This window comes from Pinus tabuliformis, chromosome 6 (assembly GCF_031772625.1).
Source record: "Pinus tabuliformis cultivar Carrire ecotype Pingquan chromosome 6, CPIR1, whole genome shotgun sequence".
Taxonomy (NCBI): domain Eukaryota; kingdom Viridiplantae; phylum Streptophyta; class Pinopsida; order Pinales; family Pinaceae; genus Pinus; species Pinus tabuliformis.
Window position 1 is genome coordinate 1,919,685,809 of NC_142292.1, and position 25,893 is coordinate 1,919,711,701.

The following is a 25,893-nucleotide window of genomic DNA, read 5'->3' on the forward strand; positions in this document are numbered from 1 at the left end:
CCGCCCCTCCGCTCTGCTTGTTCTGCAAATCCCTAAGTAGTCATTACTGTCCCCTCTACGCCATTCTATTGTTGTCCTGCTTGTGTTGTCCCCATCCCTGTCCATGTTCTGTTGTCCCTACGTCGTCCACATCTGCCATTAGCACCAATCAACAGTGTCGGCATCCGTTCTTTCATCCGCCATCCCTGCGTCGCTTTCATTCGTCGTCCCTGCGTCCATCACCATATCTCTGTTGTGCTTGTTTTCCACAGGTCCTCTCTGCGTTCCGTCCTATCATTCTCGTTGACCCCTGACCACCATTCAAACAGCCAACCCTTCATTTCATTGAGTCACCTGTCTTTTTCCCTCTCCGCTAGTACCTTACGCAACCGCAGCAGCCTACATTTTGTTCAATTGAACTTCGCTTCTCCATCCTTCACTAACGTGGTCCACCGTCCACCACCAAACCATCGGCTCCTGCGATTTCCAACCAACTGGTGTTGTTCCTCTGCCGCAATCCCCAAAGTAGTTGTCTTTTACACTGGTCGGGACAAGTCAACCACAAACGCGACGGTTCATTGGGCTGGTTTGTAATCAATTGTAGTGATATAAAATTTATTTATATATACATACTCACCGAGATTAAAACTATATATATATATATATATATATATATATATATCATCACATATATTATATACGATATATATAATTGAGTTATATATAAAAATATTATATATATATATATAGTTTAAAACTATATATATAATTAAATTAATTATATATATATATATATATATATATTTAAGCTGGCAGATAAATACATGCCCCCACAAACTCGCTCAATGTCGACAATGACAATGGCAGATTTCCAAAAAAAAATTGGTTGACGTAAAGCATAAGATAAATAACAAAACAACGATGAGGTCAATAAAAGATTAGATGATTTCCAAATCAAGCTTAAGGGGCAGGCTAACAATATCAAAAGACTTCAGGATACGACAAATCGAATAGAAATATAGATGGAAAATCACCGTGTCCAATCAGAAGTGGATCACAAAGAGACCTTAATATTGCTGAAACTTCTGTGTAAAAAGATGAATTATACACCCGCACAACTACTACAAGAAGATGAAGAAAATCAAGAGCACAACTCATCAGATTCAACAAAATCAACAAACTCTCATGAAAAAGCTGAATCCCCAAAAAAATCAACGACACCGCACCAAGAAATGAGTAACGCGACTCTTACAAACAAGCAACTTTGGGATACCTTTACCAATCAAAAGTCGAAATGCCTAAATTCGATGGAAACGAAAAAAACAATGTTGCATGGATAAATAAAGCAGAAGAATACTTTGAGATATATAACATCAATGATGATGACGAAAAACTCAGGCACGCATCCATGAAAATGGAAGGGGAAGAATATAATTGGCATATGTTGTGGAAAAAGCTATGAAACCGGATTCGTTCATACCCCCTGGCGAATCCCGAATCGGTCGAATCCGACACGATTCTGGTCGGATTCGTGTCCAAATTGAAGGGCACGTCGTGTCATTTTCTGACACGTCGTGTCACTAACGTGCCGCAATTTTCCCAAATCGTGTCACGATTTTTGTGCGTGTCCTGTCTTTCTAATTCCGTCACATTTAAATAATATATGCTAGCATGTCCGTCAGTTCCATTAAAGTAACAGAACATCGTTTTCGATTTTATGAAAAATTTACCACGGAACGCGTCATGTCTCTCGAACTATGAAAATAAAATTTAATGGCGGTCTCCTTCGCAATTATGAATATAAAATCTAATGGCGGCCTCCTTCGCAATTATGAATATAAAATTTAATGGCGTTAGTGATTGGGCATCAGCAGCTAAATTTCAGATGAGAAATAGTGAGGCAAGTTGAGTTATGACGTTGTGGCGATAGGAACATTCATATGATTGCAGTGTCGCTGACTGAATGTGGAATCTGAATATTACACGTGACAATTCAATTCAATTCACCGCCCACTGCTATATATATAGTTATATAAACACCCAGGTTCCCAGAACTGCGTGCCAGCAAGGCCTGTGCCAGTTTCACGAACATATTCACTGCCTACGTCATTGACAGCTGGATTATTGGCAACCAGCCATGAACCATCCTTTAATTTTAGTAAAGCATATGTATTGGTTCAACTCTAATTTTAGTAAATATAAAGAGAGTAAGGAATATGATTGTTTTTAGCAACTTTGAGGATGATTTTTAGTTTAATGAATTTTAATGCAATATTTTTTTTTTTATAGTTATCTAGTATTTAACTTTATATCTAACATCACATTAGATATAGCATGTGACTCATTATATCATTAATTAAAATTTGTATAAGAAATATGCTAATATCTAATTTTTAATGTATATATATATATATATATCTATATATATATATATATATATATATATATATATATAATAAAATAATATATAACGTGTCTTAACGTGTCCTGTTCCGGGGGTCAGCGTGTCCCGAATCCGACACCACGAATCCCGAATCCTACGTGTCCCGAATCCCCGTGTCAGGTGACTTAGGGAAAAAGACAACACACGTCATTAGTTGGAGAAAATTTAAGGATGCATTCTTTCAAAGATTCCAAGGTGTAAAGGAAGAAGAGTTCTTTTCAAAACTCATCAAATTACGACAAAAAAGAAGTGTGGACAAATACACTCAAGAATGGTAGACCTTAGTAACACGAGTACCTGGGTTATCAAAATCTCGTCTAATTCAATCATATGTCTCGGGACTCAAAACCCATTTACAAGTAGAACTTGAGATGCATGACATTACATCAATAGAAGTAGCAAGACGAAAAGCAAAAATAGCCGAAAAGAAATTCGAACAAATATTTTGGTCAAAATCAGAAAAAAAACATATTCAAGACGAAGAATACCCCAGTATGTGGACTCAAATAATACAAGATATGTTCCACCACATCGTCGTGAAGATGAAAAATCTAATGTGGAAATGCAAAGGATAAAAGAGGGTAAATGCAAACGCTGTGGTGAGAAGTGGGACCCCAAACATAGATGTGCTAAAGGAAAAGAACCAAAGAACCTATATAATTGTGAAGCAACCAATGATTCAAACAGTGAAGATTCTGACATAGAAGAAACAGAAGATGCCCCAGAATTCTCACCAGAATTAGATGACGGAAGTATTCCACAAGTGTCATTATCAGCTATGACAGGTATATCACAACCTCAGACCTTAAAGTTAAAAGGACACATAAAGAAGAACAACGTAGTGGTTCTCATCGACTCTGGTAGCACACACAATTTTTTAGATGCAACCGTGGCAAAGAGACTCAATATTTTTTCATTTCCCTTACCAAACATGAAAGTGATGGTAGCTGACGGTAAGAAGATTGAAAAGGTGGGGAAATGCCATAAGGTCAAATTGCAGATTCAAGACTTTAATTTAGAGTCTCCGTTCTTCACGGTACCGTTAGGAGGAGTAGATGTAGTCTTAGGTATCCAATGGCTACGAACTTTAGGTACTTGTGCCGCCAACCATCAAGTACAATTTATAAAATTCAAATGGGGAGGTCAGAAGTACAAATTACACGGATTCCAAGCACCAGAGAATCAAATTGTATCATCATCTCAGGGATCTGGTGAAAGGATGGGGAACACAAGTTCACTATATTTTTGACCGGGAACAGGACCTATTACAATAATGTTTTTTTTATCGGGACGATAGTTCTGAAAATAAAGATTACCCGTCTTTTGTCTAATCTCAGGGGAAATACGATCTGGAGGGGCTAATTCAAAGCCCTCGGGTAAAATTAGAACAGCTCCTACATTTAAAGCCCTTTTCTTGCCATTAGCAAGAACTTGTTTCATTGATGAAGATGATTCGAAAAGGAGCACCCGCTTATGTAGTACAATGTCACCAATTAGAAATGTTATCTGCAAATATGACCAGTGAAGAGTCACCAGAGATACAAGATCTAATTCGGAAGCATGAAAATGTATTTCAAGACCCACCTATGAAGATGCCGCCTAATAGGGAAATTGAGCATACAATAGAAGTCAAGGCAGGGTCAGACCCCGTCAACCTCAAGCCATACCGATATCCACATCACCAAAAAACGGAAATTGAGAGATTAATCCAAGACCTTTTAAAGTGTGGGACCTTGATCGTCTTGGAATATCTGATCAAGTGGAAGGACTTACCCGAAGAAGACGCTTCTTGGGAGAATGAAGCATTTTGTCAACAACACCTATCGTTACGCATGCTTTGAGGACAAAGCATTCTTTCGAGAGGAAGGCAATGTTAAGTAAAAGATTAGTTAGTATTTAATTTTAGGTTTATTATTTAATTTTAGGTTAATTAGACGAAAGGGCACGATCATAAGATCATGCCCTTCCCCAAAGGGTGCCCATGGGAATATATAAGCTAGGAACCCCCACTGTAAACAATCATCACCGGTCAATTAATTATTAATATATATATATATATATATATATTCTCTGCGCATCTAGAAGTTATTCACTTCACAAAATCAACAAATTAACCTTGCCTTTTCATCATTTTGTACCCCGACATAAATGAAAAATCAAGGCTTTTCAATTTGCCGCAAAGTAAAGTAGTGCTACTTAAGATACTATTCCAGATGAAGGATATTTCTATCTACTCCATAAAAATATGCTGAACTATAAAAAGACATTACAAAATCAACAAATCAACCTCACCTTTTCAACATTTTGTACCTGACATAAATGAAAAATCAAGGCTTTTCATTTTTCATTTTTCCACAAAATAATAAATGTCACACATTGGAGAATGCCAAAAGTGACCTATAAGTTACAATGGCAAAACAAATCCCATTTTCTGACCTAGGAATTTTAGATGAGATGCAACTCTAATCCAAGTCTAATTTCCATTTTCAAGGAAAATTACTTTAAGAACAATACAACAGTAGGCACTAGTTAATTTTCAGTTAAAGATCCACGTAAGATTGGACTAGGATAAATATTGCACTACAGAAATTGCAACCAAATAAGACTACAACCAAAAGATAGTTAATAAATAAATAATTTACCTGTTTTTAATAGACACCACGTGTTCAATTTCTTTCCCCTTTATCCATTCACTCGCTGGAAGATGACCAAAAACAAGATCCACCATAAGTAAATGATATGGGATATGTAAACATGAATAAAGTGCCATTACAATTTACAACATAGGTTCCTGGATCTGAAAGAAATGGAAAGAAAATGTGCAAAACTATCAAAGAAAAACTAGAAATTCAGAATTATACAGAGCAGATTCATAACCCATTCTGGTATCAACAGCTCTATTAACCCTACTTGCAAACTTCTATTGCAAGATAATGACAATTATAAAATTAGTAAACTCAAAGCTTCCCCCCATTTGAATAAAGAAAAGGATTACTGAAATCAGGGGAATACTCGTATCATTACACTTGTCCAATCCTAATGCACTTTGCTATGCACTCACAGCACAAGTATGCATACAAAATTATTGTCAAAATTTCAAATATATAGATTCAATCAAGATTCAAAACTGACCACAATTCAAACTTGTACAGAGCAGATTCATAACACAGTCAACTATACTTGTGTTCTTGCCTTAAAACTCCCATAAGCCATAAATGACTAGTTTTGTACAATGTAGAGAAAAGAACAACAGGAACTAACATGCTGTCAACTTTGTTCGAGTGTTAGTCTGCTATAATACTGTACTTCATTATAGGTATTCGAAATATTTGGTTTGGGTTTTGTGGGCTCAACGTGATATGAGAATCATCTTCAGGTGTGGACTTCATTTCACCTTTAAATTTTATTCTAGAATTTCTGTGACATATATGTTCTAATTGTATGTTTCCATCATTTTTTTCTTTTGTAGGAGGGAGGGAAGGTGCTGGGAGATTCATAGTATTTTTGTCTGTGTTTAATTTTGTATTTTTTAATTTGTCAGATGGGCATGATTTCTTCAATAGTTTTATTAATAGATTTAATCTACACTCAAAAATAAACCTTTGTAACTTAGGAATGTGTGTCATTATCCTTGCATGTTCTTCGTACTTAACAATAATAATGGAATACATTTGGAACGATGCCTCATACATGCACCAATTGAAATGGAATTCCTATCGTCATTTATTAAATGTTACCTCAACAGGGTCTTGATTCGATGGTAAAACAGGGGTGTTTCATACCTCCCACCTAGGTTCAAATACCCCCTAGAGACATGTTTTTCCCCTCAGGTGCCAAGTCACCCCTTCTCACCTACTCAAAATCAGGCCTCCAGGCAGATGGGGCCAGGTGCTAGTCCCATAGTCACAACTTCTAAAACACAGGCATATTTTGAAACATAGAATTTTCATTAGATCTTGACAAACCAATTTGATGCGCAGGGGCTCTATAAAGTAAATAGTGTTCAAAATTAAATCTAAAAAAAGCAATGAAAACAATAAGAACACTTACACATGATTTCACAGCAAAGTTTCATTTGGTTTATTGGAGTTAAGATTCCTTCAACTCTCATGAGCCAGGAACGAAAGAGCAGATATCATTAACAAAGAATTGAGGATGATAGTCAAAGGTAGCTTGCCAAGTCAACGAAAGCCAGACGATGATATTCAAGTTTTTCCAACGACATGCTTGTGTTTGTGTTCATGAATGTACCAACACAAACAAAAGCAGTTAGGGCTAGGTGCAACTCCTGTGTTTTAGAAGAATAGATACACCCAACTCATGGCCACTTAGCTGAAGGATTCTGAAACGAATGGTGTTAGCTGAAGTTTATCCAAAGAAGCCAAATCATAATAAGAAAAGCCAGTTCAAAAATATATATATATGGATGATGTAAATGGAGCCCCAGTTCAATGAAGTATTAAACAATCTCCCAGGATTCCAAGGTTCCATTGTCGCCATATTTGGTCACACCCAAAGGTAATTTTAAACGATGAGGCCAGGAGAAAGTTGCAAGTGAATTTGGAATAAACACCCGTAAGACCCTACGCTGATGCCCAATGATGTTATGGAGAGTACAACTCATGCTTCTCGAAGTAACCTAAAAATAAAAATCCTTATATATTTTGATTGACCTATTTGGAATAGACACAACCATCAGCCTAGCACTTAATGAAAGCACCACATATTATGGGGAACTGCCCATTTATGGAAATAACTAAAAAATAAAAATAAAATGATATATGACATATATCTGCATACCCACAAAAGAGAAGGCAATCACAGAACCACAAAGTCAAAAGCCTTGAAGCATATGCATTTATGAAATGGTTGGTTTCTTCATTGACTTTGATATGCAATTTCATGACATCGCCACAAGCCAAAGCACCCACCAAGCCAATGCCAACATTGGGGTCATTCTTGTCAAAGGATCCCACATACCCCACATTGCATGGGTTGCAGTAATCATCCACCATTCTTTCGTAATACCCTCGTCCATGATTCTTTGTTATGAATAAAATATATATATATATATATATATATAAAATAGTCATAAATAATGATTAATTAACTAGTAATTAGTATATATACAAGATGCTTAATTTAATTTAGTGTAAATCTTTGATTGAACTGTTAACAACCTCAGCAAATTCAGCGGAACAGCCAATCTCCAGTTTTTGGAAGGCTTAGATTTTTGTTTCTACAGATACTTCTTTGTATCTGCTTCCTCTCATGGACAGTTTGACTTAAATGGTCTTTTTCTGATTTCTACCTGTTGTATAAGGCGGTGTAATATTTCTCCCTCTGAGCACAGGTTTTTTGGATGACATATGCTCTGTTTTATTTGTTCTTGTATCCTCTGGTGAGCTAAAATGTAAAGTTGTTGTTGGCATATCTCAGGAATACACTCTTGTAGTGAATATGCGAAATGTAGCTTCATCATTTTATTATGAATGAAATTACGAGTATTTTTCTCCGGAAAAAAACAACCTCGGCAAATTCTTGGAAAGCACGAGAGATGTGATGATGCTCTGTTTGGATTCTTTTTCACAAGTATGCCGCCAAAATTCCTTGTTTTGTTCTCTAGGCGATTTCATGATTGGAAGTCACCATACAATTTATAGGAAATCTGCAATATGTTGCTATATCCCAAGGAATTCAAACATGAAAATTAGTGGAAAGGGTATAAAAAGTTTGGGCGATACATGCACAACATCCATCATATACTTAAAAATCAAAGCTTCATATTGAAGCTCCTACCAATGAGATTGTGTGAAACAGATCCTTGATTGTGTAAAACCCTGTCCCTTGCATGCATCCCCTGCCCATATGGCTCATCATTTATTAGATTTTCAGAGTTACTCCAGCAGTGATCACACCATGATTAAGGGCACTTCATGTGATGTGGGCTGCATGGTAGATGGATGACCCTTGATTGTTTAATGATGGGAATGCACATGCAGAGGTGGCTTACTCTCAAATGCTAGACCTTGTTTGATGATCATGTGGCATTCTTTCCTTTGAGCATGGAGACCTTGACAACTAGATGAATTCTTCACAATGGTCACATGGAGGTTGACTTGCTTACTTGGAGGACACCTTGCTTTGGAGAAGATGCACTTGGCATTCTGGAGGAGGTCATCAAGCCTTAGATGGCATGGGCACACTTGGATCGCTTGCATAGAGGCTTTTACTTGATTTATGATAGCTTGGGTGAAGGGAGTGGTGATGTGGGTGTGATGGACCCAAAGGAACACATTGCTTTGGAGTGTTGGATCTTTTGAAGGCTTCTGGAGAGCGAGTGCTACACAGATCTGGTGGAGTGTTCATGCCTTGGAGACTTGCTTGTTTTATGATAGCTTGGGTGAAGGGAGAGGTGATGTAGGTGTGATGGACCCAAAGGAACACATTGCTTTAGAGTGTTGGATCCTTTGAGGGCTTGTGGAGGGCAAGAGCTACACACATCTGGTGGTGTGTTCATGCCTTGGAGACTTGCTTGTTGACAACATTACCTTGGAGCTTAACATGTGTCCTTTTGGTCTAGCGCTTTACATGTGTGGGCCTACTCATGTAGAGTGTGTTACCTATAGAAATTAGGCCCACTTTATATTGTTGGCCTCCCCTACCTCTCATATAAATAGAGGAAGGAGAGAGTCCTTTCACTTATCTATTCATTCATCATCTTGTTGCACTGAGAGAAGTGAGGTGCATTTTACAGCCTAATATTCAAGAAATTCCAACATTTGTCCCATGTTCGTAACATTGCATATGTCAACCCTCTGTGGAAAACCTCCCGATAACATCTGGAAATCACAAGTTTTTCAACTCATTGATGATATCAGCCAAGTTTTTCAGGTGTTTTTCAAACTTGAAAAACTCGCAATTTAATCGATAAACTCTCGATAAAATTGCAATTCGATCCAAAATATCGTGACTCTTTTCCAGGCCACGTACAAGTTAGGAAAGTCCAATTTTTTAATTTTGTTACTCATTTTGTACTTTTTTAATTTTGCCAGGTTTTTGCTGATTTTTTCAATTTTCTCTAGACTTTTCAAATTTTCGAACCTTTGCCGATTTATTCCCGAGTTCAATTTTTTCCACATCGTGTCAACCCAATATAATAAGTTGCAAAAAACTAAAAATATAGTAAAAATAAATCTAATGCAAATGAAATAGTAATCATTCACTATTCTTATATGTATAAAAATAACAATATAAAACCAAAATCATATCAACTACAACAAGATGAGGAATAAGAGAATTCTATTTGGAAACATTCCTAGTTCTTTTTATCAACTCATGGTATAAACTTGAAGCCAAACCTTCCTTCTTTTCACACTACTATGAAAAGAAAGAATGAGAAAAAAGATTGGAGACTATTCTAAGTGAATCCTATCGAAAGTAGTATTTCCTACTGGTTTAAACCATAACATATGATCCCGTAAAATGGTGAGTTGCATGATATACACACACACACATATATATATATATGAAGAACACCAACATAGATCCATCTTAACTTGGAACCTTATAAACACCAAGAGATTTGTGTCTCAATTTGTTAAAATTGGCAACTAGGGCCAAACTCCACCTTGGACAACTCATATGATGGAGATGATATTTTTATTGTATTCCTCTTTCCGAGAGGTGCAGGATTGATCTGATTCTGACAAGTAGAAATGGAATTATGAATTTATTTCTTCTATGGACAAAATGTCAAGGTCAGCCAAAAGTCTAATGTAGGCTCATGAAGCCCAACAGACGTGTCTCTTCATCTTCAATGTTGGGTATATATAGAGGAGTCATTTTCCTCATTTGGTCAATCATTACTCACATTTGTCTCTCTCTCCTCATCTGATTGGATGTATGGATTTCTGGACAGCCTCTTTCCTCCACACGTCCAGGATTGATCTAAAGATGATCTGATTCTGACAAGTAGAAATGGAATTATGAATTTATTTCTTCTATGGACAAAATGTCAAGGTCAGCCAAAAGTCTAATGTAGGCTCATGAAGCCCAACAGACGTGTCTCTTCATCTTCAATGTTGGGTATATATAGAGGAGTCATTTTCCTCATTTGGTCAATCATCACTCACATTTGTCTCTCTCTCCTCATCTGATTGGGTGTATGGATTTCTGGACAGCCTCTCTCCTCCACACGTCCGAAGGACGGTCTGTGATTTTCTGTTTCATGCATTGACCAAATTGCAGAAGGTTTGACCAGCGTTGACTGGGCAGCAGTTGACCTTGTTTGACTGCGATTTTCTTGGAGAAAATTTTGTTTGGGCAGGCCGCATTTCTGGGCACAGATTTTGAGGCATTCTAAACTGTTTGAACTTTGACCAGCATTGACCACAGGGAAGTTGACCGCAGGTTTGACTATGCGTTGACCGAGTTTGACTGATATTTTCGGGACTGTTTTGGGCTGATTCGGACTGTCCTTGGAGGCCGAATTGACTGGGTTTGACCAAGCTGATTTGGAGGTGTAATTCTGCTAAGTTGACCAACATTGACTTTCTGGTTAGGGCATCTTGTTGACTGCAGTTTGACTGGACAGATTTGACTGTGATTGGGCAAGTGAATTTTGTATATTGTACTCTCTCTCTCTCTTTGCTGAACTTTTGAAGAATAATAAGAAGACTTGATCAAAGTGTTTCCCCACATTGGGGTTTTTCCCTAGCATCCGCTAAATATTGTGTCCTCTTGTCTTGGCTTGTCTTCTGTTTATTATTTATGTTCTATCTGCATTTACTATCATGTTAATGTGATTGCTAATCTGGAAATTGATATTGGGCTAATAAGAAAAATTGAAGTAAATTGCTCTTAAGCATAGAACATACCATTGTTATCTAAAATTAACACAATTGTTGTTTGGGTCTCACTTGATGCATAATAGATCTGGAGTTTAGATGAATCTACGCTAGTGTTAAAGATGAGATGAGAGTAGCACATTAATCTCTCTGATGTATTCCTCATTGGATCGTCTCTCTGTCTTGAGCACGAAGGTTCTCAAAGAAGTTCAAGGTTGTAATACAGTTAAGGTTTCACTCTAAGGATGCAAAGAAGCTAGGGTTTACCCTAGAGGAGATTCATTGCGGAGGAGGAGAGAACGAGACATCTTGTGTTGAAACCAAGGACAGCTTGCTGGTGTTTGATGCTTTGTTTGTTGGAGATCATTCTTGGTTTTCCCTAGCAAGGTTTTGGATAGCTTGAAAGGTTGTACCAACTTTGTGATAAAGTTGTGGTATGTACATGTACTTCATATATATTAGCAATATATATGATGTACATGTACATACCACAAGTATTGTACAGCTATATATATATATATATATATATATATATATATATATATTAGCTGTACAATACTTGTGTAGATGCAGATTTGAATTTCAGCGTGCATTATCTTCTTGATTAAGTAGATTTCAGCATTTGTTATTCATCTTTATTGCGCAAAATTAAGCACTAAAAGTGTTAAGTGATTTCACATATAATTGGAAGATGCGAGAGCAGATATTCTACTGTGAACTCTGTTGTGTTAAAGTTATTTTCAGATCTAGTACTTGGTTGGACAAGTATACCCTAGGTACTGAAATTTGTGGGCATGTGTTCAGTATCTTCTCGTGGGCTGTCCAGTGCGTTGGTTGAAGTGAGATGAAATATTGTCCATTGTTCACTGTTGTAAGTTAATATTTAAAATTTCCCATATTGCTGAAGTTTACAAGGACTAAATAACCTCTTTGGGAGGTGAAATTTCTGTATTTGCATTATAAAGTCATAATGCAGCAATTCATACATGATATCAAAGCTATCTTGTTGAAATCACTCTTCGTGAAAAGGGCAATTGGTATTCAGCTGCAGTGTACCTAGGAGGGGTGCTTGACTATGAGAATTTCAAGCCCTAGGTGCCTAATGTCCTTATGATTTCAATCAAGCATGTAGATCGCTGAATTTAATTAACACTAAAATTAAATTTTCAGACCATAACATCAATCACACAATAACTAGAAACTAAACAGCAGAAATATAAAAATTAATTTCTCACACACAGGTAATTACTCCTTCAAATCAGATTTTCATTGAAAAAACTTACAAGGAAAACTCCACATGCTTCCCAAAAAACAACATTACACAGTTACCAAAATTGCATCGAATTTGAAGTTTGAACTTCTACAGGCTGTTTGGGAGATACAGCTGCTGGAAAAAAACAGCAACAGCAGTTCTCTATTGTACAGCACTACTCTACAATTTTGCACGACTGATGTGCATACAGCACTACTCCACAAGTTGTACAACTGATGTACATACAGCACTACTCCACAAGTTGTACAACTGATGTACATACCAATGTTGCGAATATCGGCATAGGGCTAAAATCGGCAAGGGTCCGGAAAACCAAGAAATCATAAAAATCGGGAAAATATCGGTAAAAAATTGGCAAACATCAGCAAAATTAAGATACCATAAAAATATTTTTATCCGCTAGGCCAAGAAATCGTGATTTCAAGATAACATCAGGGTGTTATCGAGATGTTTGCAACACTGGTACATACAACACTACTCTACAAGTTGTACGACCAATGTACATCGCTATTGTATGGATCTGTACAGTGCTGTCCAGACGGCTGTACAGATGTCCGTACAACTGTACGGAACTGCTATCTCAAACTGTGTTCTGCCTGAAAATGCTTCTTCCCCGGCCACTTTCTGCCTCTCTTTCTCGCTCGCTCACTCAAATGTATGAAAATGCCTCTCCCTTGTCCTGTCTTTATAGTTTTAGCAAAGAATCTTCTTTTAAGATTACTCCTAGTCTAAGTACAATATTAAACTCAACTGCTAAATACAAGACATTCATTTTGTTACTAAAGTGAATTACAAAATAGAATTACTTTTCCAAAAAAAAAATCACTTTACAAAAAATATATATTATTTTCTTTTCGAAAGCATCTCAAACTACTTTATCACATACACTAAACATGTGTGAAAGTTCATGTTCAAACTATAATTTTCAACATTCCTTAGCAAGGAAGGAATTCTGCACCAATCCAAGTTTGTCTCTGAATGCTTCAAACTTCCCTTTTCCATGGGCTGGGTCAAAATCTCAGCTACCTGCTGATCCATGAGAAGTTGAAGCTTCGCTGCTCGCTTATGAACCCTGTCTCGTATGAAGTGATATATAATCTCGATATTCTTAGGCCTATCATAAAACATTGGATTCTCATAGAGTTTGATACAACTTTATCATAGAGATATTCTTAGGCCTATCATGAAACATTGGATTCTCATAGAGTTTGATACAACTTTATCACAGTAAATGATTGTACGATCTAATTTCCAATCAAACAATCCTGCAAGTAACTTGCAAAGCCAAATGGCCTCACAACTAGTAGTACTAGCTGCCATGTATTCTACCTCTACTGAGCTAAGTGCCACAAAATTCTGCATCCTGCTGAACCACGATACCATCATTGATCCCAAGCTAAAGCAGCACCCCGAGGTGCTCTGACCAAGCAACTTCACTCCACTATCTCCAAAATACCTCAAACCATACTCCATTGTGCCCCTCAAATACTTGAGCACATATTTTGTTGCTACCCAATGCTCATGTCTTGGCTCCACCATGAACCAACTCAAGGTGTTCAATGCAAAACATATCTCTAGCCTAGTTTTGACTAAATATATCAATGAACCTATCAATTGCATGTACATTTTTGGGATCCACCAACTCTAAATCTACAATTGTCACTTTCTTCAGATTAGTGATCATGGATGTAGCCATAGGTTTGCAATCCTCCATCTAAAACCTTTTCAGGATTTGAATTACATACTTACTCTACCCAAGGAAATCTCCCTTGGTCTCTGCCAAAACTCCAACCCTAGGAAGAAATGCATCAAGCCAATGTACTTCATCTTGAACTTTTTTGCCATGTTTGTTTTGCACCCTGTAATAAGTTTTTCTAATAAGCTTCTCTGCACTTCTCAAAAACAAGTCATCTACATATAACATTGAAATAACCATATCATTCTAAGCAAATATATAATATAAGTTAGAATATGCTTTGCTTTTAGTGAATCCCATACTCTGCAGATATCCATCAATCTTGGAATACCATGTTCTTGATGCCTACTTGAGTCCATACGATGTTTTTTAAATCCCACACACATCGAACCCCTTCCCATTTACCTCAAAGCCCTAAGGCTAGTCTATGTACAATTTTTCCGCAATGATTTTAGTAAGGAAAGTTGTCTTCACATCCATCTAATGTATCCTCCATCTAATAAATGAAATCAAAAACAAAAAAAGTGTGCCTACTAACTAGAGCAAATGTCTACTCATAGTCCACTCCCTCTCTAAGAAAACCCTCTCACCACAAATGTTGCTTTGAACTTCTCAATGCTACCATCTATAGCATGCTTGACCTTGTAGAGCCACCTAAAACTCACAACTTTCGTCCCCTCTTGTCTTGGCATTATGTCTCAAACACCATTCTTCATGATGGAGGTATACTTCTCCACCATGGCATCCGCCACGGCCCACCATACCTGTTGGTATGCTGGTATGTTGCCTTCTGAAAATTCAAAGGCTCGGAATCTAAAATGCTACTCGTCGATGCTATTATAGTCTAGAAACTTCTTCAAAGTTTGATCTCTCTAAAAGTGCTCCTAGGAGTCTCAATATGCTCTTGAGCATTTCTCGATGTCTAACTAAGCCATCAAGGTGATAGAGAGTAGAAGGGGCTCATGTCTTCCCTTCTTCATTTGAAGGCTATTGTACTACCCTAAAAATCATTGGTGACACTAGCTCAACCTTTGAAACTTCTTGCTCCTAATCCTTTGTCACTAGAATAGGCTCATGGGAATTCCTAATTACAAAATCTTCCTCAACCCTTACATCCCAAATCATTATTGTCTTCCTCTGCTCCCAAATATAGAGCTTGTAAGCCTTTGAAGTTTCACTGTAACCCACAAATAAACACTTCATGTTGGAGGCTCCAACTTGGTCCTCTTCTCTATCAATACATGGATACAACTTTGGACAACCAAATATGTGGTAATGAGTCACCTCGAGCTTCACACCGGTGAATGCTTTCTCGAGTGTATGAGGGCATTGGTTCTACATGCAAATTGCATTGTTGCATGCTTTAGCCTTGTTAACCACCCATATGTTTGGGCAACCCTAGGAGAAAAGTTTCCTCCTATGATGCAATTTTCCAGCCAACAACCCTATCATGATCCACAAATAGTCAACCTCATATGCCTCTCATATATTCTCTGGTCAATGTTTCCTTTCATCTAGCCTACTCATCTGATGACTTCATTTAATGTTTAGGAGAATTCTAGCATGGATCATAAGTTGAATTAGATAATAGACCGCTATTGGTTGTACACTTGTTCCCATGCTTCACCTTGGTGGTTATCACTTGCCCCTAGTCTAGTGTGACCTTTGTTGGGGCCTTTCTTTCACTACCTAAGAGGGGCACAAATAAGAGACTCTAATTGATCTTACATGTCCATTTTTATCCATACTTAACACCTTCTATCATCCCCATGTATCCACATCCCATCTTCGAGTTGATTTGCTATTTGTCACTTATATTGGTTATCCCTATCTTCCTCATCCTTTGAGTAGAGCCATGGAAACTTTGCCCTAAGAGGTCAATGCAGCAGAAAGAAAAGAAAAAGCATGGGTCGAATGTTAAAATGCAAAAAAATGGTTGGCATAAGAGAAAGTGTGTAGACAAAAGCACTTCAAGTTGGAGGCTCCTACTTGGTCCTCTTCTCTATTAATACATGGATACAACTTTAGGCAATCAAATATGTGGTAATGACTCACCTCGAGCTTCACACCGGTGAATGATTTCTCTGATGTCTTTTCCTCTAAGATTATACGAGGGCATTGGTTGTACATGCAAATTGTATTGTTGCATGCTTTAGCCTTTTTAACCACCCAAATGTTTGGGCAACCATGGGGGAATATTTTCCTCCTATGATGCAATTTTCCAGCCAACAACCCTATCATGATCCACAAATAGTCAACCTCATATGCCTCTTTGGTCAAATGCTTCCTTTCATCTAGCCTACTCATCCGATGACGATGGGTCATTTAATATGAGGTGCATTAACCACTTCTATATTCAAGTGATTTCATTTAATGTTTAGGAGAATTCTATCATGGATCATAAGTTGAATTAGATAATAGACAGCTCTTGGTTGTACACTTGTTCCCATGCTTCACCTTAGTGGTTATCACTTGCCCCTAGTCTAGTGTGGCCTTTGTTGAGGCCTTTCTTTCACTATCTAAGAGGGTCACAAATAAGAGACTCTAATTGATCTTAAATGTCCATCTTTATCCATACTTAACACCTTTTATCATCCCTATGTATCCACATCCCATCTTCGAGTTGATTTGCTATTTGTCGCTTATATTGGTTCGTCCTATTTTCCTCATCCTTTGAGTAGAGGCATGGAAACTTTGCCCTAAGAGGTCAATGCAGCAGAAAGAAAAGAAAAAGCATGAGCCGAATGTTAAAATGCAAAATAATGGTTGGCATAAGAGAAAGTGTGTTGACAAAAGCCTAGCTTGAGCTCTACCCCCCTCCTCATTAACCCTCACCAAATTCATGGTTAAAAGCATGATCTATCTAAATGAAAAGACCTTTGAATATCCCAACCTAATGAACAAGAAAGGGTCAATAATGGTTATTATGAATCAATGAAAGCTTGTTATCCAAGCTATATATGTGTAGAATTTCCACGAAACTCTGATCTGTTGATAAGAACAATCTGAAAAACACTTTCTTTTCTTACAAACACATAATTTCTCTACTCAATTTGCAGTGGAATTAGGAACAGAAATAAAACACAATCACACAATTCAAGACACAATTTTTATTAGGGAACCCAACTGGGAAAACCCTCTGCTTGATGAGAATTTTATTGATAGAAAAACTGAGCAATTGATCTCTTACAAAATACTATTGTTTCAATCTGAAAGACACACTTGTCTTTCCTGCTTGTTCTAAGCTTGAAACCTTTGCAAGACTGTTGATCTCTATTGCCCTCTACCAACCTGTGCACAAGCTTCTCTTGCACACTCTTCCTCTCACAAGCTCCACGCACAAACTTGTGCTTCCTATTGCTTGGTCTCACCAACTCGTGCTCACCAAAACAATGATTAAACTTGTGCCTTCGTTCCTCCTTTTAAAGGCAATTCAAATGGTTAAAATTAGTGAGTTTTCTAATTAAGGAATTGAACTGGAGCTTTTCTAGTTAACAAAAGTCAACAAAACTAGTTAATTAGATCCTCCTAAAATTTAGGAGGCTAACTCCACTTAAGCTTTCAATTCCCAATTTAACTCACACTAGAAGATCAAAACTTGACCTTCAACTTCAACACATCAATTAACTACCTCATGCACTCCTAACTTTTAGGGAAACTCCTAAATTTTAGGAACTCGACCATACACAAAAAGTAACTCTACTTTGACTTCTTGAAATAAAGCACAAATCAAGGAATCACTTTTCTCGTTAATTTTCAACACTCCCTCTTAGTGAGGAAGGTGTTCCTAGAAGAACCTTATCCACCTGGATCTGTCTCCAACATGACCATGTTCTTCACTGCTACAATTGCTCCCTCTAAACTATAAGGCTTCCCTACTTTCTTCTGTGGAACCTGTTTTGAAGACATGTTCTTTCCCACCATGCTCTACGAGCTCTGCTCCTCTTCATCATCCTACTGGTCAACCCAACTATAAACTAGCTTAGACATAACTGAGATATCAGTTGAGGCTCCATCTTGAGAGCTTTATCCTGCTTTCACTCAACCATCACTTCTCTACTCTATGCACTACCTGCCTTGCTGCTCAAGGTTGCACCTATCTCTACCTGCAACTTGTAGAGATTCTTCATCCTCACACCTATCTACTTCTTACATCCAGAAGCTAAGTGTTCGAGGTACGCCTTACCTCTACTGAAGATGACATTGTATCATTTATCCTCAAGGATAGCTACTGAAACCAAGTTCTTCATCAGCCTTGGAACATAGAGAACATCTTTGAGATGAAGAGCATTACCTAACTCCCACTCGAAGCTAACAATACCAACTCCCCAGGTAGCATACTTGCCATTATCTCCAAGCTCGATATTCACCTGCATATCCTTCTCTTCCAGCTGACTAAAGTACTCTCAATTTCTAGTCATATGAAAAGAGGCTCCTGAATCAATGTACCACGTATTGCTCCCTACTGAGCTTGGCATGCAAGTTATCAATGAGAAGTCCTCCTCAAACTGAGGGGCAAACTCATCTACATGAGCTAATGCAGCTACATGCTCCTTATTCGATCCCTTCTTCCGGTTAGGACACTTGGAAGCATAGTGTCCAAAAGTAGGACAATGGAAGCATTTATTTTACTCAAATTTGTCTTCTTCTTGCCACCCTTTTGACTTTACCTGCAAGAGCAAGATTCTCCTCCTCCTTCTCAACCTTGGAACCCTTGCCACTGCTTCTAGAAGTCTCTACTAGCCTAAGCCTTAGCTCTACCTAGATGAAGTCACTCCATAAGTGTTCCCAATCCGGCAACTTATCTCGTCCAGTAATACTATGAACAAATGTATGCCAATCTTTGGTAAACCCATTCAGAACCACACACACTAGCTCTATGTCTATAGGCTTCTCTCCAACAACTGCTAGCTCATCACGAACTTCCTAAACTCTGGTGAGATAGGCAGTGACACTCTCACCATTATGCATCTTGATTGTCCTCAACGTCTCTTGGAGGACCATCTTCTGGTTCTTTGAAGAGTTTTGGTAGAGCTTGACTAAGGCATCCCACATATCCTTAGTTGTATTTTTACCTGCAACATGAGGAACTATATGATCTCGAAGTCCATCCAAGATCATTCTCTTTTCCTTGGCCATCTACCTTTGGATGAGCCTTAACTCGTCTGGATCTGAAGGTTCTACAACATTGTTCTCAACAAATTCTTTCAGCCCAAACTCGTCCAACAAGAACAATATGCGAACCTTCCAAACACAAAAATTTTAGGAGCCATCCAGTCTATTTTTCTCCCTCAATCCCAATCCAATCTATTTTGCTCCCTCAATCCCAATCATGTGTGAGTTGTCATCTTTCAACTTCGAAGACTCTTGTGTTGATCGATTTATGTTCAGGGCTCTAATACCATGTAGAATTTCCCCAACATTTTGATCTGATGATAAGAACAATCTGAAAAAACACTCTTTTATTACAAACACAAAATTTATTTACTCGATTTGCAACGGAATTAGGAACAGAAATAAAACACAATCACAAAATTCAAGACACCATTTTTTTATTAGGGAACCCAACTGGGAAAACTCTCTGCTTGATGAGAATTTTATTGATAGAAAAACTAACTAGTTGATCTCTTACAAAATACTATTGTTTTAATCTGAAAGGCACACTTGTCTTTCCTTCTTGTTCTAAGCTTGAAATCTTTGCAAGACTGTTGATCTCTGCTACCCTCTACCAACGTGTGCACAAGCTTCTATTGCACACTCTTCCTCTCACAAGCTCCACGCACAAACTTTTGTTTCCTATTGCTTGGTCTCACCAACTCGTGCTCACCAAAACAATGATTAAACTTGTGCCTTCGTTCCTCCTTTTAAAGGCAAATCGAATGGTTAAAATTAGCGAGTTTTCTAATTAAGGAATTGAACTGGAGCTTTTTTAGTTAACAAAAGTCAACAGAACTAGTAACTGGATCCTCCTAAAATTCAGGCGGCTAACTCCACTTAAGCTTTCAGTTCCCAATTTAACTCACACCAGAAGATCAAAACTTGACCTTCAACCTCAACATTGCCTCATGCACTCCTATTTTTTATGGAAACTCCTAAATTTTAAGAACTCAACCATGCACAAAAAGAAACTCGACTTTGACTCCTTGAATTAACGCACAAATCAAGGAATCAATTTTCTCGCTAGTTTTCAACAATATGTGAGTATATGGGGGGTGATGAAAATAAGCCTAGAACACTCAAAATAGGTGATAACTCAGACCCCACGATTGCTCCCTCTTTACATTTTAACACTAAAGGATGCTATGAAATCAAAACCCAATATAAGACAATGGCATCCTCCATGAAGTAAAACCCACACCATGTCATTGATCACTTGCACCTACTAACTGATGGGTAGGCCTAGGAATTGTTCCTCCCCCTATGGTTGGAAGTACCTAAGAGGGCCTTATTATAACCCTCCCATACCTAAGTATGGTAACTTGTTTATAAATCATAAGCTAGGAAGACATTTGGAGGTGGTGCTTGTGTGAAGTACTTTGATGCCTTCAACATTGAATATGGCCCACTTTGATACTTTTATGGTTCTTGCACCCATAATGTTGATCTCACTTGATTCTGTGAATGTGTTAGATCTTTGCTCCCACGTACTACCTCCATCACTTATAGAGCACTTTGATAGAAGGTGTTGGACATTTATTGAGGAGCATTCACCTTGGGATGCTTGCACACAATTGATGACCCCCTCACTTACCTCTGCAACCTTGGACACTACCCTCCAAAGCCAAGTCATTTCCTTTAGAGCTGATGTACCCCAATGTTGACAAGACGCCTCCAGAATGGCATTGCACCTACTTAATGGATATTGCCATGTTTTAACAATGTAATGATGATGCTGACATGGGAACCCTCTGGAGAGAATAATACATTATTCTACATGATGACATCATGCCCTAGCACTATGATGTCCCTTTCATGATGCTTGGATTGATGACATGGGCATCCTTTTGGAGGGCATTGGGTTGATGATGCCTTGATGATTTGGCACCCATTTGATGAGGACACATGACATGTGGATGAGATGCACCCTTTTGGAGCCATCCATTGCATTTTCGACAAGAAAAGCACCTTTTTGGAGGATGATGTCACCATTGGAGGGAATTTGGCTCACACGAGGATTATATGAGTCATATTTTTATGTTTTATCATTGAGTTAGCTATCTTTGAGGATCAGCTTGTGACCTATGCAACTTGTAATCACAATCTAATATTATTTTAAGGCTTTTTAGGCTAAATTAAAGGAAGTTGACTTGGTTGCCCTCATATAAGTAGAGGGAGGTTGAATTACCTTTATTCATTATTGTACTTGGAGATCACACAAACTAGCTACTTATCTCTTCTCTCTTAGTTATTTATATTGTGTCATTGTTATGAACCAAAACTTGAATAGGTTCACCATATAAACATACAAATTACATTCTCTAACCCCTATTACTTGAGTTATATCTGGGCTAGAATCATTTGGCCTAATGAGGACTTGCTAGTTCTTGAACTCCACTGCAAAGCCCTTGTCCTCCATGACAAAAATTAAAGGCTAATTCTTCCTAAGACATAGAGCAAACAAAACATCATCAAAATATAAAGAATTACCTATCCTAAGCTGGAAGGGAATAATACTGAGTCCTACTACTATGTACTTGGTATCATAACCAAGCTCAACCTATGCTCCTAAGTTTTGATTCTTTAGACTAGAAAACAACTACTAGGATGATGTCATATGTCGAGAATTGCATTAGTAGAAAGGCGAGATCTCATCAAGAAATCTTTCTCAAACTTGATAACAAACTCATTCCACTAACTTTCTACAAAGACTGCTACCTTCTTCTGCTGCTACTTCCCTTTACCTTGCTTCTCTGACACTATTATGCATAAAGACCATACTTATGCCAAACAAAGCACTTGATTTTACTTCAATCCTTCTTTCCTAGCTATGAGGTTGACTCCTCACTCTTTCCCTTACCGTCATTGGGTCCTTCACCTCTGCCCATATATTACTAACCAAACAGAGTTAAGCTCTCGTCACCACCCTTCTTGTTGGCCTCTGACTCCATGTAAGTCTCCTCCTGGACACAATCATCCCTAAGCCTCTCAAGGTCAGGAAGGTTTTCTCGAGCACAAATACCTTTAGCAAATGGTTCCCATGAAGTTGGGAAACCATTCAGTGCCATGTTCATTAGCTCTACACCTACAACCTCCTCCCAAACCTCTACAAGTTGATCACAAATTTGTGTGATCTTCATAAGGCAATCAATGATTGTGTGTGATCTAGTCATCTCTACGGATCTAAGTCTTGTTTGGCTATATCATCTTCTTGTTTATGTTTTAACTCTTGAAAAGATTGACCAAGGCATCAAACATCTCTTTCGTCATAGTCTTCTCAAATACATGAGGGATTAGATGATTCTTTATGGCATCCAAGATCATTCCCTTGGTCTTCACTTCCTTTTTGTTGAGGGTTGCAAGTCTCACAGCTCTATAGGCAGAGTCACAACATCCTCGACAATATCCTAAAGATTATTTCCTTTCCCTCTTTTTGAAATAAGTAGAAATCCTTTCCTCTTATTGAAATAAGTAGAAATCTTGATAACTTTTGACAATTAGAAGTTCTAAAAACTTGTTCTTGCAGGGACCATGTCAATGCAAAAGCTTAAATAAATTATCCTAAAGCATGCTTGCAAAACCTTTATAATATGTGTAAGTCCTTTATCCATCTAGGTATCAGCTACCACTTCATCCTTTTGATGATAGGAAACTAGACATCTCATCATCTTCCCAATAGACTTGCATTTGGAGGTTACATCAAATCTATACATGAAAGAAATATTTAAATGCAATTTAGAACATGAATTATAACTAGTCATAGCTTGTTATACCATTAGTAAGAGAGAACCCTAATGATTGGCACCATTTGAAGGATCTCTAGTCACCCTTATCTATTGAATATACACTTTTCGAGAAACTTATTATACCATTCGTAAGAGAGAACCCTAATGATTGGCACCATTTGAAGGATATCTAATCACCCTTATCTATTGAATATACACTTTTCGAGAAACTTATTGGTAGTATATCCACTCTTAAGACCACTTTGGAAAAAGTGTCAAGGCTTAACACTTAAGCATCCTTTGAGTTATCATAAGATTCCTATTGAAATATTATACATAATTCTCAAATATATTCTGCTCCATTGGAGTAGTCAAGGCTTATTGCTGTTATACAAGCGGTTTCTTCCTACAGATTGCAATGATTGTACGTGTACACTATGACAACCATTTTTTGCTAAGAGATGTAAAAACCCATAAAAGAATCATCTTATGGAAAGAAAAAAAAAAGACCCTGATTAAGTTTAGATAGAATACTCTATGACATGGACTCTTTTCAAAGCTCTTGTTTGGGGGACAATGCAGACTGACTATGGAGTATTCATGGATGTAATGCCCCTCCTAATTATATAATGATTAATTGATTAAAAGATGAATATAAGATGATTAAAATGTTGTTTAGATATATGTGTGTCATAATAAACAGTGGAATAAACTATGTTTGGCATCCCAAAATAGTTTATACAAATTTTAAATCTCCTCCGTCTTCCCTGTTTGGTTCAACCTCCTAGAAAAATGGGACTTCCCCATGGAAGGGACTCAGTGTTCAGCTAATGGTGCAGCACTGGGAAGATTTAATCTTTCTTTTAATCCAAATTTTTATCATATGATCATAAAAAAAGATGCTGACATATTCTCCTCGTCTCCAAAACTTCAAACATTAACTACCCTTCATATATAAATTTATATCTTCATTATTTAATACAATTAAGAAATTACCATACAAATTATCAGATAACAAGTGACAAATGACAAATAGCAAATGACAAATGGCAGATAACATTTTGAAAGGGGGAGAATGACCTATAAACCACCTCTACTAATGTGGTTGGGCACAAGGAAGTTCACTTAAACCAACTTGACGCATAGGGCCTCTGAAAGTAACAATGTGTTGAAACTTAAAATACACCACGAAAGCAATAACACGGCCTATATAGAATTTGACAGCGAGGATTCATTAGGTGTATTGCAGGATTCAATCGCCTACAACTCTCGTAGGCCAAATATGAGAGCGAGCAGATCATCATAAAATTGGGGATGATAGTCAACGGTGGCTGCTGAAAGTGGGGTGTTGATGCTGCTTCCACCGTTGTTCATGTTTTCGCGGTGATTATTTGTTTGTTTTCGTATTCATGGACGCGCAAGCACATACAACAACTATTGCTTTTCCGGTAAAAGTCTTGGTTGTGTTCGTATTCATAGATGCACCAGAAGACACAACATCTATGAAGCCAGATGCAAATCCTAGATATCGTTTGGGAAAACAGATACACCCACTGAACTCACTTGAAAATAAAAATCAGAAGGTAAATTTGCTTACCCACAGAAGAGGAGGCAATCGCAGAACCACAGCCGAAGGTCTTGAAGCATGCATCTGTAACTTGGCCGGTTTCTTCGTCCACTTTGATCTGCAATTTCATGACATCACCACAAGCCGGAGCTCCCACCAAGCCGGTACCAACGTTGGGGTCATTCTTGTCGAAGGATCCCACGTTGCGTGGGTTATTGTAATGGTCCACCACCCTCTCGTGATACCCTCTTCTATCATTCTTCCATATTGCTGGAGCAGCAGCAGCAAGTCGTATGTTCGAAGCCTGTTCGCCAGCACGAACAACCCTCCCCAGGCTTCGAACCGCCCCGCTCAGCAACATGATTACTCCTGCTCAACGATTCCCAACAAATTACAGACTCCAAATTACGCGTGCATACAATTTTAATTTAAATGGGTTTGATGCAATCGAGAAACAGAAGATGTTAATGGCAGAGGGCGTTTATATAACGAGATCCACGACGACTCCCACCGCTACCTCACCGACTCTATTGAGTTTTAGAGGACACGCGCCAAGAACTCAAAATCCCTTGGGCATAGTGGCACTGCAACCATGGGTTTTGGTATGATTAGGTTCGAATCGATGGATAGAAAGGAGTGCATTTTGATAAATATATTGCATGCACTCTCACATTGAGGTTATTTCGATCATTCGTAAGAATTTGATAATCTCACTACTCGTTGACTCCTACTTAGGTGTGTAACCATATGTGTCTTGTTCAGATGGGTTCATTAGGATTTTTATTACTAGCATTTGCACCATATGTTGCAAAGGAAACGCCGTAAGGCAATGACATAATATATATTGTCTAATTCATCAGCTCTTAATGACTGGTCTTTTGATTTAATGTAAAAGTGGTTTCCACCTCTTGAGACATTTTGTCCCTTTTTACACTCAAAAAAGACACCAAAAGAGAGATTGCTACTTCCACGACCCTCTGTTGTAAAATGCTCTCCTCACTACAATAATGACATCATGACTATGATTATCCATAGAAAATTTCAGGATCTTCACAGGAATTGACTTGTTAATAACGTTGTAGGGAAGTCCAAGGAAGTACAAGCAAGATGAAAATTGGACACTCCTCATATTCCCATGAACCATATTATGTAAACTCAAATGATTGATTGGTCGTTCACAAAAATATCCACAACCTTGGCACCT

The 25,893-nt window shown here is 37.8% G+C and overlaps 1 protein-coding gene across 1 annotated transcript in view; it reads right to left on the reverse strand.

The window, feature by feature from the left end:
• LOC149266863 (uncharacterized) overlaps positions 1-25,290 on the reverse strand; it is a 66,880-nt gene extending 41,590 nt beyond the window's left edge. The window contains exons 1-2 of the mRNA XM_089431123.1: positions 24,720-25,290; positions 5,065-5,119 (exon numbers count right to left, since the gene is read on the reverse strand). Of these exons, the coding sequence (XP_089287249.1) occupies positions 5,065-5,119; positions 24,720-25,050 (386 nt within the window). The 5' untranslated portion in view covers positions 25,051-25,290. The remainder of the gene's footprint in view (positions 1-5,064; positions 5,120-24,719) is intronic.
• Between the last annotated feature and the right edge of the window lie 603 nt (positions 25,291-25,893).